At 47.6% G+C, this 13,854-nt stretch overlaps 1 protein-coding gene across 1 annotated transcript in view; it reads right to left on the reverse strand.

Annotated features, from left to right (window-relative positions):
- Window positions 1-538: 538 nt before the first annotated feature.
- Window positions 539-13,854, reverse strand: part of LOC306932187 (glycerophosphodiester phosphodiesterase domain-containing protein 5-like) — a gene marked incomplete at its 5' end in the record, with an annotated part of 34,891 nt that continues 21,575 nt past the window's right edge. Inside the window, 6 exons of the mRNA XM_079513884.1 lie at window positions 539-741; window positions 6,846-6,928; window positions 8,712-8,794; window positions 10,331-10,478; window positions 11,285-11,442; window positions 12,432-12,650. Of these exons, the coding sequence (XP_079370010.1) occupies window positions 635-741; window positions 6,846-6,928; window positions 8,712-8,794; window positions 10,331-10,478; window positions 11,285-11,442; window positions 12,432-12,650 (798 nt within the window). The 3' untranslated portion in view covers window positions 539-634. The remainder of the gene's footprint in view (window positions 742-6,845; window positions 6,929-8,711; window positions 8,795-10,330; window positions 10,479-11,284; window positions 11,443-12,431; window positions 12,651-13,854) is intronic.

Raw genomic sequence — 13,854 nt, forward strand, 5'->3', positions numbered from 1 at the left:
TTGCATGCCTCTCTCTCTCTCTCCCTCTCTCTCTCGGTTGCAGGCAGCTTCTGTCTTGTGGAAACCAAGTCCAGCAAGGTCATCCCTTCCTTCCTTCCTTCGCCGAAAGTTCTTTTCGGGCACTTCTCGCCACACTTTTCTAACCAGCCGAACATCGCTGCGGGTCGGAAGACGACAACGTGAACGCTGTGTGGCCGGTCAGAAATTCCTCAAGTTGCTCATCGTTCCAGCACTGTGTACGGCGGACATGCTTCTATAACGTTCACCACTCAAAGCGTCGTCGCGTCGAGTTTAAAACTATTTAGTCCTCGGAGAATTACTTATTTTTTGCTTCTTTTGAAGTGTCAGGTTTAAGACTGATTCATGCTTCATCATACCATGACGTAAAAAAATAGCCAATCTATAAGCTCACAATGTGTCACATGATCCGCCACATGCAGGTTGTGAGCTCGGGATAGGTTTGCCTATTTTCATAAATTAATTCCCCTCCTCTACCCCCCCCCCCCCCCCCCCCCGTCTCCCGTCTCCCTGTCTCCCTCTCTCACATGCTCGGTTTCTCTTTCGACACACAAAAACAAACACCTCTCTGTCTGAATCCTCTCTCTCTCTCTCTCTCTCTTTCTCTCCCGGTCGGTCACTCCTCGGTGATGGTGGGCAGGTGGGGTGTCGTGGGTGAACTGGGCGTGCTCCGGGCGTCTGTTCGTGCGTTCAGACTGGAGATGGACCACACGTCGCTCAGCTCTGCGGGACACAGAGGGTGAGAGAAGTAAAAAATGTGTATTGCATATTGGAAATACTCCAGTAGAGTGACAAGATGGACCCTTACATTTGGTCCCATTTGTACACTCCCAGAGCTGTGATTGAAATGGAAAAGTTTGAGAACCACTTCATGGTTCACAAAAAAAATGGTTCTGGAAAGCAGAGGAACGGGATGCAACATTGAGGAACCAGCGCTGCGTAATCGGTTTTGGAACCGATTCCGGTTCATGGATGTTGGATCCGGTTCCTCCTGTCCTTTCCGGTTCTGAATTAAGGGTGTGGTCGACGTGGAAATATATTCAAGCAGTGTCACGATCCACAATATTATCACGGTTATTTTTCAAGTTGGTTTTTATGGTTATTTTTCAAGTTAGTTAAAGGACCACTTCACCACTTTTCAACTTCTCTTCCTATAATTGGTCCTAACTAATGTTCATGATAAAATACCACAATTTTTTCCTACTCAGTCTGTGTCTCATAGGAAGGCTGTGGGCAGTTCAGAAACCCGTCCACCAGTGACATCATCGATGGTGAATCCAAGCTAATATAAACGGCAGGCTTTCTTTTCCTGAAAAGTTGCAATGCAAAAGTTGAAGCCATCGTTTTCAAATACAAATCTAAATATATTTTAAAACAAATCTTGTTTTAAAAAAGATCTGCCTAATGATGATGTCACTGGTGGACGGGTGTCCGAACTGCCCAAAGCCCTCCTATGAGACACAGACTGAGTAGGAAAAAATTGTGGTGTTTTATCATGAACATTAGTGAGGACCAATTATATGAAGAGATGTTGAAAAGTGGTTAAGTGGTCCTTTAACAGTATACACAACCACCTACATAGTACACGGTAACATAAACTTAAAGAAAAGAGAGTAACAGAACATTAATTTAGACCACAATACTTGTTATTTTCAGCGAATGAAACAATCGTTCCACAGAAGTACATATTAAGGTATAAAACTGCAAATGATAGAATGTGCGTTGACTGTATCACGATATATATACGATATCTGTGAAAAGGCACATCAAAAGGCACATCACCATATATGAGTAAGTAGGTTCGGGAGTGGCTTATTGTCGGTATCAGCCGATAACACGCGGGAGTCTGTCCCCGTTCAATGAGTTATACTCCTGGGAGATGGATTGCTGAGGTGGAGCGCCACACCACCTACCATCAGCTCCCAGTACTTACCGCACAACTTGCCACACCCAAGCCGTGCTACTCATACACCGAGTTGGCGGTGCCCGGGATCTAACCCATGACCTCGTTGGTCCAAAAGGCACGAGCTCTATAGCGACAAGTGTTCCATATCGCCCACCCCTATATTCTGGATCCCCAAGCCTAGTTACAGCAGGGTGATATGGTGTCGTGTGTCCCCAACCCTAGTTATAGCAGGGTGATATGATGTGTCCTCAACCCTAGTTACAGCAGGGTGATATGGTGCCGTGTGTCCCCAACCCTAGTTACAGCAGGGTGATATGGCCTGTCCCCAACCCTAGTTACAGCAGGGTGATATGGCCTGTCCCCAACCCTAGTTACAGCAGGGTGATATGGTGTTGTGTGTCCCCAACCCTAGTTATAGCAGGGTGATATGATGTGTCCTCAACCCTAGTTATAGCTGGGTGATATGATGTGTCCTAAACCCTAGTTACAGCAGGGTGATATGGTGTCGTGTGTCCCCAACCCTAGTTACAGCAGGGTGATATGATGTGTCCTAAACCTTAGTTATAGCAGGGTGATATGGTGTGTCCCCAACCCTAGTTACAGCAGGGTGTTATGGTGTGTCCCCAACCCTAGTTACAGCAGGGTGATATGGTGTGTCCTCAACCCTAGTTACAGCAGGGTGATATGGTGTGTCCCCAACCCTAGTTACAGCAGGGTGATATGGTGTGTCCCCAACCCTAGTTACAGCAGGGTGATATGGTGTGTCCCCAACCCTAGTTATAGCAGGGTGATATGGTGTGTCCCCAACCCTAGTTATAGCAGGGTGATATGGTGTGTCCCCAACCCTAGTTACAGCAGGGTGATATGGCCTGTCCCCAACCCTAGTTACAGCAGGGTGATATGGTGTGTCCTCAACCCTAGTTACAGCAGGGTGATATGATGTGTCCTCAACCCTAGTTACAGCAGGGTTATATGGTGTGTCCCCAACCCTAGTTATAGCAGGGTGATATGGTGTGTCCTCAACCCTAGTTACAGCAGGGTGATATGGCCTGTCCCCAACCCTAGTTACAGCAGGGTGATATGGTGTGTCCTAAACCCTAGTTACAGCAGGGTGATATGATGTGTCCTCAACCCTAGTTACAGCAGGGTTATATGGTGTGTCCCCAACCCTAGTTACAGCAGGGTGATATGGCCTGTCCCCAACCCTAGTTACAGCAGGGTGATATGATGTGTCCTCAACCCTAGTTACAGCAGGGTTATATGGTGTGTCCCCAACCCTAGTTACAGCAGGGTGATATGGTGTGTCCCCAACCCTAGTTACAGCAGGGTGATATGGTGTGTCCCCAACCCTAGTTACAGCAGGGTGATATGGTGTGTCCCCAACCCTAGTTACAGCAGGGTGATATGGCCTGTCCCCAACCCTAGTTACAGCAGGGTGATATGGCCTGTCCCCAACCCTAGTTACAGCAGGGTGATATGGCCTGTCCCCAACCCTAGTTACAGCAGGGTTATATGGTGTGTCCCCAACCCTAGTTATAGCAGGGTGATATGGCCTGTCCCCAACCCTAGTTATAGCAGGGTGATATGGCCTGTCCCCAACCCTAGTTACAGCAGGGTGATATGGTGTGTCCCCAACCCTAGTTACAGCAGGGTGATATGGCCTGTCCCCAACCCTAGTTACAGCAGGGTGATATGGCCTGTCCCCAACCCTAGTTACAGCAGGGTGATATGGCCTGTCCCCAACCCTAGTTACAGCAGGGTGATATGGCCTGTCCCCAACCCTAGTTACAGCAGGGTTATATGGTGTGTCCCCAACCCTAGTTATAGCAGGGTGATATGGCCTGTCCCCAACCCTAGTTACAGCAGGGTGATATGGTGTGTCCTCAACCCTAGTTACAGCAGGGTGATATGGTGTGTCCCCAACCCTAGTGACGGCAGGGTGATATGGGTGAACGTACGGGGTGACAGCAGGGTGATATGGGTGAACGTACGGGGTGACGGCAGGGTGATATGGGTGAACGTACGGGGTGACGTCAGGGTGAACGTGGTGTACGGGGTGACGGCAGGGTGATATGGGTGAACGTACGGGGTGACAGCAGGGTGATATGGGTGAACGTACGGGGTGACGGCAGGGTGATATGGGTGAACGTACGGGGTGACGTCAGGGTGAACGTGGTGTACGGGGTGACGGCAGGGTGATATGGGTGAACGTACGGGGTGACAGCAGGGTGATATGGATGAACGTACGGGGTGACGGCAGGGTGATATGGGTGAACGTACGGGGTGACGTCAGGGTGAACGTGGTGTACGGGGTGACGGCAGGGTGATATGGGTGAACGTACGGGGTGACGGCAGGGTGATATGGGTGAACGTACGGGGTGACGGCAGGGTGATATGGGTGAACGTACGGGGTGACGTCAGGGTGAACGTGGTGTACGGGGTGACGGCAGGGTGATATGGGTGAACGTACGGGGTGACAGGCGGTGGGCAGGCACGGCGGACATGCTGGGGGTCAGGGGTTGACCACAGGGAGGGAGATGACGCTGCCCGTAGGAGAGTCACTGCTGTGCAGCGAGTTCCACCGCACACAGATCACCTCCGAAGAGTCTGACGCACGCACGCACGCACAGCGTCACACACACACACACACACACACGCGCGTGCAGAAAGACACACATAGAAGACACAGAGAAACCTGGCGGTTATGAACCTGCCCCAACAATAATCATGGAACTGCAATGGATAGACAGGCCTTCCTTCCTTCTTTCCTTCCTTCCCAAGACAGCATTCAATGCTCGTCGACTTTATTTTAAAAAAAGAAATCTCCACACACTCCAAACACTTCGAGTCCGTTACCACAATTAGTATCGTGTACATTATCCAATATATGCAGAAGGAGGAGAGGACACTGGAGCGGCACGGACATTTCAAGACTTTTTTTTATTAGGTGCTAGTACAAAAAAGAGACTAACGGTCAGAGTCATCTATCCATTATATATATATATATATATATCGCTGGGCCTAGCTGTCTATCTATCTACATCTCTGTGTCCACAAGAGCAGACCACCAATCACAGCTTTAGCTCGCACTGCTACTTAGACACGATGAAGCACGCAGGTGCAGCAATCACAACGTAAACGATGAATTAAGCTCCGTTACCACGGAAGGTGTACGAGACTACACTTCCTTGTTTGCGTTGCGTAAACAAGGAGAGAGAAGGACGAGGCCTGGCCCAGGCACCGCATCAGGCACCCGGAGCTGGAAGGCAAGCCAGGGCACAGCCAGGAAAGGACATGTATTTGCACTTGAGCATTTCATTTCCAGTACTTTTATAAAATATTTCGAGATGGGGGTCCGAGGCCAAACACATTGTATAATAGACATGACTCCCTGGCATGAAAAGCAACATAGTTGTTTGTTGCAGAAACCTGTTAACCCATTCAGACCTGACGTCGAAATTTAAAAAAAATCTTCTAAATCACGATTTAAAAAAAATAGCAGACCTACAAGTTCATAGCGCGCCACTCGGTGGCGCGCTATGAGCTTGTAGATCTGCTATTTTTCAACAGCTAAAGCATAACATAATGCTAACACCAAAAGGGGTTCCCGCCCAAAATGGGTTAACTGTGATTACATCAGGAAGCTGTGCCTTCTAGCCAGTGCAGTTCCATGCAGAGTGACACACACACACACACACACACACACACACACACACACACACACACACACACACACACACACACACACACACACACACACACAGAGAGTAAGCTGATGCACAGAGGAGGGCCATGCAGTGGAGGAGGTATAGCCCTGAAACATAACTGCCATGACTATACACCCTATTTTGAGCGCCTTGCTGCATTTACAAACGTTAACGTGTACATATACACGTTCAGATTTCAAATATAAAGTGCTCACCCCCCCGGGGGGCCAAGGCATGTTAGAATTGTGCAGGTATTAGCACCCGTTCACTAAAAAGCATTTTTCTCCGACCGCCGGCCAGTTTCTCCGTTTTCTTTCTCGCCATACTGTATACTTTCAACTACGCACCCGTATCGGTTGGGACTCTTGGGAGGTGTATTGCACTCTGATACAGTGGGGTCCCATATCTTTCTGATGGGTACCTCTAGGTGTCAGCCCGGAAGAGACCAAGGGTATGGGACTGTACATTATAAAGTTTTGAGAAAATGGCCACCAATCTGATTAAAATGCTTTTTATTGAAGAATAAAATACCCGCCCGTGCAAAATTCCAACATCCGTGGCCCCGGGGGTGAGTGAGCACGTTATGTTTGAAATTTGAACGTTTATGTAGACTAGATGTTAACGTTGTAAATGTAGCAAGGTGCGCAAAACAGGGCGCCATGACGCCATGACGCTCGTGAAGGGGGAGCGCCATGCGAACCATGGCTATGGAGGAGGGGCGGAACAGACAGGGACACATAGGGAGGAGGGGGACAGTGGAAGAGGGGGACAGACAGGGACACAGAGGGAGGAGGGGGACAGTGGAGGAGGGGGACAGACAGGGACACAGAGGGAGGAGGACAGACAGGGACACAGAGGGAGGAGGGGGACAGACAGGGACATGCAGAGGGAGGAGAGGGACAGACAGGGACACAGAGGGAGGAGAGGGACAGACAGGGACACAGAGGGAGGAGAGGGACAGACAGGGACACAGAGGGAGGAGGGGGACAGACAGGGACACAGAGGGAGGAGGGGGACAGTGGAGGAGGGGGACAGACAGGGACAGAGAGGGAGGAGGGGGACAGAAAGGGACACAGAGGGAGGAGAGGGACAGACAGGGACACAGAGGGAGGAGGGGGACAGTGGAGGAGGGGGACAGACAGGGACACAGAGGGAGGAGGGGGACAGACAGGGACACAGAGGGAGGAGGGGGACATACAGGGACAGCGTCCTACCCGTTCTGAACTTGCTGTACGGTCCATTCTCATGGGGCTGCCGGCTGCCCGACCACAAGGGCAGCAGTCCTCTCTCTCTCCACCTGGGAGGAAACACAACGAAACGTTGTAGGTCTGCTATTTTTGAAAAATCGAAGAACGACTGACATAGAAACATAGCTTTTTCAGAAAACTGTCAGGGTGTAGAAGACATTTTTAGAATCTGATCTCAAAATGGGTTAAAAACCTGCATATTTGATGGAAAAATCTAGGATTTTAGCTGGCATAATCAAGGATTAAGGAGTTTGTTTTCTGGAGGGTCTAGTTATTGTGCATAGTGCCCGTCGTGACGTCTTTTCTCCATTCTGGAGACGGTAACACAGACCTAGGGTCGTTTGCACCAAGAAAGATTAAATAAAGCTTAGTTTAGTGTTAATCAAGGATTTGTTGATCAAGGATTAATTTTAATTCGAGTTGTGTTGCACCACTTAATTTTAAGTATTGCTTAACAGATCTGTGATTAAATCCTTAACCTGTGATTAAAATCCATTAAACTGTGATTAAAACTTTAAACTGTGATTAATTCATGGATTAAACTTTGTTGTGTGTCCGCCATCTTGGTTTTGCGCTGTAAATAAACAGCAGCAGTCGTGAGCATCATTAGCGTTACTATTTCATTCATATTTGAGAATGTTTAAATTAAATTATAGTGCCTGCAGCAAACATATATATGATAATAAAAACCGTCTCGCTCGCTAAAAAAAAACGTATAAGCATGTTGTTTTCATTTAAACCTCCTCTCCTGCTGGTTTAGAATGAATCCCTTATTGATACTTAAATCAAAATTTAAAGTAGTGGTGCAACAGGATTGACATTAATCCAGGTTTACTGTGAAAATTAAAACCAAGATTAAAAAAACAAAACCAAGATTAAAAGGATGGTTTAAAACTAAACCGGATTAGTGAAAACTAGGTTTAAAGTTTGGTGCAACTGGATTAATAGATGAACCTTGATTTAAACCAGATTAAGGCTTAATCTTTCTTGGTGCAAACGACCCTCACACTATTAACCCATTTAGGCCTGACGTCGAAATAAAAAAAACTATTCTGAAAGAATATATATTCAAAGATTTGTGCCGCATTTTCACGACTTTTCAAAAATAGCAGACCTACAAACTCGTCGTATGAGCTTGTAGATCTGCTACCCCAAAAGGGGTTCCCGTCCAGAATGGGTTAAGGCAACCAGCCGGTTCCACGCGCTGCACAAGGTGCCCTTCTTTTCCACTTGAGCACCTGCCCCTCTAAAATGTCTGTGCACGCCACTGCTTGAAGTCCTTGACTTCCTTCAGAGCAGTGCCTTCTGTTGCAAAAAAAAAAACACCACTCTGGATTGGACGGCGTTGTGTTGTGCCGAGTCCTGTGTGAGTCATAGCTTGTATAACACGGACGGACCGACTCGTTGTGTAATAATGGATTATGGAGGTTCAGGGTGGGAGGCTGACCCCTGTTCCACATGACCAACGTGTTCTTCACAGAGATAAATGTTCCCGTATTAACCCATTCAGGCCTGACGTCGAAATTTAAAAAAAAAAGTTTTCTAAATCATGACAATTTTCGGAAAGATTTGAGGCACATTTTAACGATTTTTCAAAAATAGCAGACCTACAAGTTCATAGCGCGCCACTCGGTGGCGCGCTATGAGCTTGTAGATCTGCTATTTTTCAATAGCTAAATTATAACATAATGTTTAAAACGCTAACGCTAACGTGACATGGATGCGTTCCAGGTCTCAATGGATTAAAAGAGGCTGTGTTTAGCACGTGCACGTGTGTGTGCAGGCGTGCAGGCGTGTGTGCGTGTGCGCGTGCGAGTGTGCATGTTCACCTACCAATGGAATATGAAGACAGCAGTGATGAGAAGTGCCGACACCAGATCAGTCAGAATCCACATCATGCTGTAGTCCTCTGGAGTCTACAGAGAGACAGTAGATTATTGGCAACAATTAAATATGCAAAATATCACCAATTAAAAAGACAAAGCTGTGGTCCAGAGAGAGAGAGAGAGAGAGAGAGAGAGAGAGAGAGAGAGAGAGAAAGAGAGAGAGAAAGAGAGACAGAGAGAGACAGAGAGAGAGACTGCAAGATAATTATCATTCCAACCTATTAAAGGTTGAACTCAACATGAAGTCAGTGTAATGACAATGAATGCATGGAGGCAGTGTTGATTTTGTCATAATAACCTTTTGAATATAATGACATTTGGTCATTTACGTAGTCTCATTTTACTCTTCTGAAATGTTTTAGTGTTAATCTATTTTTTTCCGACTAAATAATATCATAAGACTTTGGTCAACTAAATCTACAGTTGATTTTGATGACAAAAATGTACTTTGGCGGGCTTTGATGGTGTCGTAATGGTTGATTTTACACTCGGTTGCATGCTGAAAATCCAACTCTACAAATCTACTATCCAAGCTCACAACGCTTGTAGATCAGCAATTTTCAGAGCGCAACATCCACGCACAATGCAAACATAAAAATGACTTGTCTTTTAGTTCTACTGGATCTCTTCTCCACTAGTCCCTCCCTAACATTTTAGTCTAGTTTTTATTTGTTGACAATGTAATTATATTTAGTACAGTTTCGGTCATCACAGCTTAGTTTTTATTTAGCTTTTTTTTTTTTTTTTTACAAAATCAACAGTGCATGTGAGGTTGACCTGGACTCACCATGAGGAACAGGGGGGTGTGTGCATGTGAGGTTGACCTGGACTCACCATGAGGAACGGGGGTGTGTGCATGTGAGGTTGACCTGGACTCACCATGAGGAACGGGGGTGTGTGCATGTGAGGTTGACCTGGACTCACCATGAGGAACGGGGGTGTGTGCATGTGAGGTTGACCTGGACTCACCATGAGGAACGGGGGGGTGTGTGCATGTGAGGTTGACCTGGACTCACCATGAGGAACAGGGGGGTGTGTGCATGTGAGGTTGACCTGGACTCACCATGAGGAACAGGGGGGTGTGCATGTGAGGTTGACCTGGACTCACCATGAGGAACAGGGGGGTGTGTGCATGTGAGGTTGACCTGGACTCACCATGAGGAACGGGGGGGTGTGTGCATGTGAGGTTGACCTGGACTCACCATGAGGAACAGGGGGGTGTGCATGTGAGGTTGACCTGGACTCACCATGAGGAACAGGGGGGTGTGCATGTGAGGTTGACCTGGACTCACCATGAGGAACAGGGGGGTGTGCATGTGAGGTTGACCTGGACTCACCATGAGGAACAGGGGGGTGTGTGCATGTGAGGTTGACCTGGACTCACCATGAGGAACGGGGGGGTGTGTGCATGTGAGGTTGACCTGGACTCACCATGAGGAACAGGGGGGTGTGCATGTGAGGTTGACCTGGACTCACCATGAGGAACAGGGGGGTGTGCATGTGAGGTTGACCTGGACTCACCATGAGGAACAGGGGTGTGTGCATGTGAGGTTGACCTGGACTCACCATGAGGAACAGGGGGGTGTGCATGTGAGCCAGGAGCTGCACGGAGTTGGTGGTGACAGAATGGACGCCGGCGCACCAGGCCAGAGAGTACAGCCACGTCTGACTGACCACATACAGGTTGGTGCTGATGTTCACAGACTTGTACTTACTGTAGGGGGGCGGGGGGGGGGGTGGGGGGGAGGAAGAGAGAGAGAGAGGAAAAAAACAAGATACCACAAGTGAATGCACGCAAGCGCGGGTTTTCTTCAGAATATCTATGATCGTTATTTACTATGGCACTATGACATATTAGGTGGTTAGTGTGGTTATCAAATGTTTTATTTGCAATGAACCCCGATAACTCTGAGTGTGCAAATGGAACAAAATTATTACTATTATTATTATTATTATTACCACAAGCCAGCATGGTGATGATCCTGATCATTACAGACCTAGTCACGCGTATCCAGACAACTATTCCACAATCTCCGAATGCTATATAGAGTCTGGAACTACACCTCCTGAAATCCCAGTAAGGAAACTGCCATTTCCGTTCACGAATATATATTTGGAAATATCTTTAGAGCTTATTTTTTATTTCCATTTCTGCTAAGCAGCAAGCTATATATGCTTAGATGATTTGTATTTACATTTAGGATAAATTTGCGCGACTGTAAAGATGAAACGGAAGTCGGGAGGAGGCTCCACTTCCACTTTATATTTTACTCATCATGATCAGAGCTTCCATTGCTCCAGACTGTATGACGGAAGCATACTGAATGTATTTTACTCATGATCAGAGCTTCCGTTGCTCCAGACTGTATGACCGGAAGCATTTATATTTTACTCATGATCAGAGCTTCCGTTGCTCCGGACTGTATGAAACCGGAAGCATTTGGAAATTGCGAGATGCAACAGTCTGGCCACGCGAGACTATTAAAGACCTGATCTGCTGTTGGGGACATGGAGCTGTACCTGATCTGCGTCTGGGACATGGAACTGTAGTGCAGGTTGAGCCTGGTGATGTGGCCGTCCGTCAGCTCCTGGATGGAGGCCGTCTCCCCGGAGGTCTGCTGGAGGTCTGGGTCCGACGCCTGGACCAGGTCCCGGTCCTCCGAGGGCAGCCACAGCACCTATACGGCACGGCGCGCACACGCACACACACACACACGCACACACAGCCACACACACACACACACACACACAGACACACAGACACGCACGCACCCGTTCAACACGTCACATTTTGAAGCTCTGTCAGTAGAAATGACTCATGAGTCATTATATATCAGCTTGCATTCCATTCTCTTGCATATTGTACCTTAGTGGGGCTTTCTGTAGTGGCGTTTGCAAGTCTCTAGTCATGGTGCGGTGGGGGAGAGGAGAGCAGGCTTAGTGTCCCATTGGCCGTGGGGCTTGGTGTCCCATTGGCCGTGGGGCTTAGTGTCCCATTGGCCGTGGGGCTTAGTGTCCCATTGGCCGTGGGGCTTAGTGTCCCATTGGCCGTGGGGCTAAGTGTCCCATTGGCCGTGGGGCTAGGTGTCCCTTTGGCCGTGGGGCTTGGTGTCCCATTGGCCGTGGGGCTTAGTGTCCCATTGGCCGTGGGGCTTGGTCTACCATGGGTCGTGGGGCTAGGTGTCCCTTTGGCCGTGGGGCTTAGTGTCCCATTGGCCGTGGGGCTAAGTGTCCCATTGGCCATGGGGCTTGGTGTCCCATTGGCCGTGGGGCTTGGTGTCCCATTGGCCGTGGGGCTTGGTGTCCCATTGGCCGCGGGGCTTAGTGTCCCATTGGCCGTGGGGCTTGGTGTCCCATTGGCCGTGGGGCTTGGTGTCCCATGGGTCATATAGGGCTAGCCAATCATGAAAACCTTGCCACTACATCAGGGCTCGCATTGATCGGCTCTGCAAGCTGATAAAAAATATGAAAAACTAACTAAAACTAAACTAAAATTAAACATCCCAAACTATAATGACCTAGGAGAGAACGCGTAGCACGCACGCACTGACCGAACTGTGAGGAGTTGGCGTGTGCTCGCACCACCCACGGCGTGCACAGCACACACACACACACACACACACACACACACACACACACACACACACGCACACTCACACACACTGACCTGCGAGGCGTTGGCGTGTGCGCGCACCACCCGCAGCGTGGTGTTGACGTAGCTGTCGCTGTACGGGTGTCCGGGCGGTGGCCTGCGGAGGTCAAACAGCACCAGCCGGTCGGCGCGGGCGGCCAGCTCCAGGAACTGAGCCAGAGAGGGAACGGACTGGTTCTGAGCCCTGAGGCGCTCCGCATCCGTCAGGGACGACACCGTGCCGAACGGGTCCCTCTGGAAGCAAGCACACACACACACACACACAGGTTGACGAATAATTGTCACAGAAATAATTATCGATTAACGATATAATTGTGTTTTTTTTGCATTTTTTGTTTGTTTCATGTCAGTAATCAAGTGTTACTGGGTTTTTTGGCCATAGTGCTATGAAGTGCCATTAGTTTTTTTGTGAAAATGTTACTACTGTGATTATTATTAGCATATTGTTTTGTTTGTTTTAAAAAAAGGAATGTAAGCACTTTTATTTTATTCTTTTACTTGAATATTGCATTGTTCAGTAGAAATAAGACACATGAACTGTTTGAAAACCTGTAAAAAGGGTATACCGGTACATATACATTTATTTTTTATTATTTTAAGTTAAATGACAAAAGGGTAGACGTAATAAGCCTATAGGCTTCAGTCTATACCTTTTTTTTCCAGACTAAGAAAAAAACTAAACTGTGAACTAAGAATGTTTTTGTATGGAAAAAAAAACAAACTAATAAACTAAACTAAAGGTAAAAGCAGGGAATCATAGCTTCAAATTGACATATTGGTTGTTCAGTTTGACCCACATTTATTTCAGACATGCTCTAGTATGTGAAGAGTCTGACTGTGCTATTAACTCATTTTGGATAAAATCAGTTTTTCTCCTCTCCTGAACACGTTAGCTTTGCAGCCATGACTGTCTCTGTATCAAAAAGAGTCACACATATATATCAGATCTACAAGCTTACAACACGTCACGTAGATCTGCTATTTTTGAAAAAAACATTTTAACGATTGACGATTATGCAAAATTAATTGCGAATATCTAAAAAGAACTTAGGCGATGATGATAGGAGATGATAGGAGGTGAGAACTGCAGAGCGCTATAAGCCTGCTGTATGCTTCGTCATGGAAAAATAGCAAGATGTGGCACATTTTGTGAGCTTGTAGACCTGCTTTTCATCGACGTGACATGATTTAACATCGGGGGCCGAAAAAGGTGAGCTATGAATGTGAAATTTCATTCTAATGCGTGTGACTGAAATGATCTTTGAGCTGCTGTATAGCTCTCGTGAAGTATCTCCGTTCACGTAACAGTCTGACTCATCCATCCTCCCAACGAACTAACTACGTACATACCTGTGTGTGTGTGTGTGTGTGTGTGTGTGTGTGTGTGTGTGTGTGTGTGTGTGTGTGTGTGTGTGTGTGTGTGTGTGTCCAGGCCCGG

Source organism: Electrona antarctica (assembly GCF_951216825.1).
Source record: "Electrona antarctica genome assembly, chromosome: 11".
Lineage (NCBI taxonomy): Eukaryota > Metazoa > Chordata > Actinopteri > Myctophiformes > Myctophidae > Electrona > Electrona antarctica.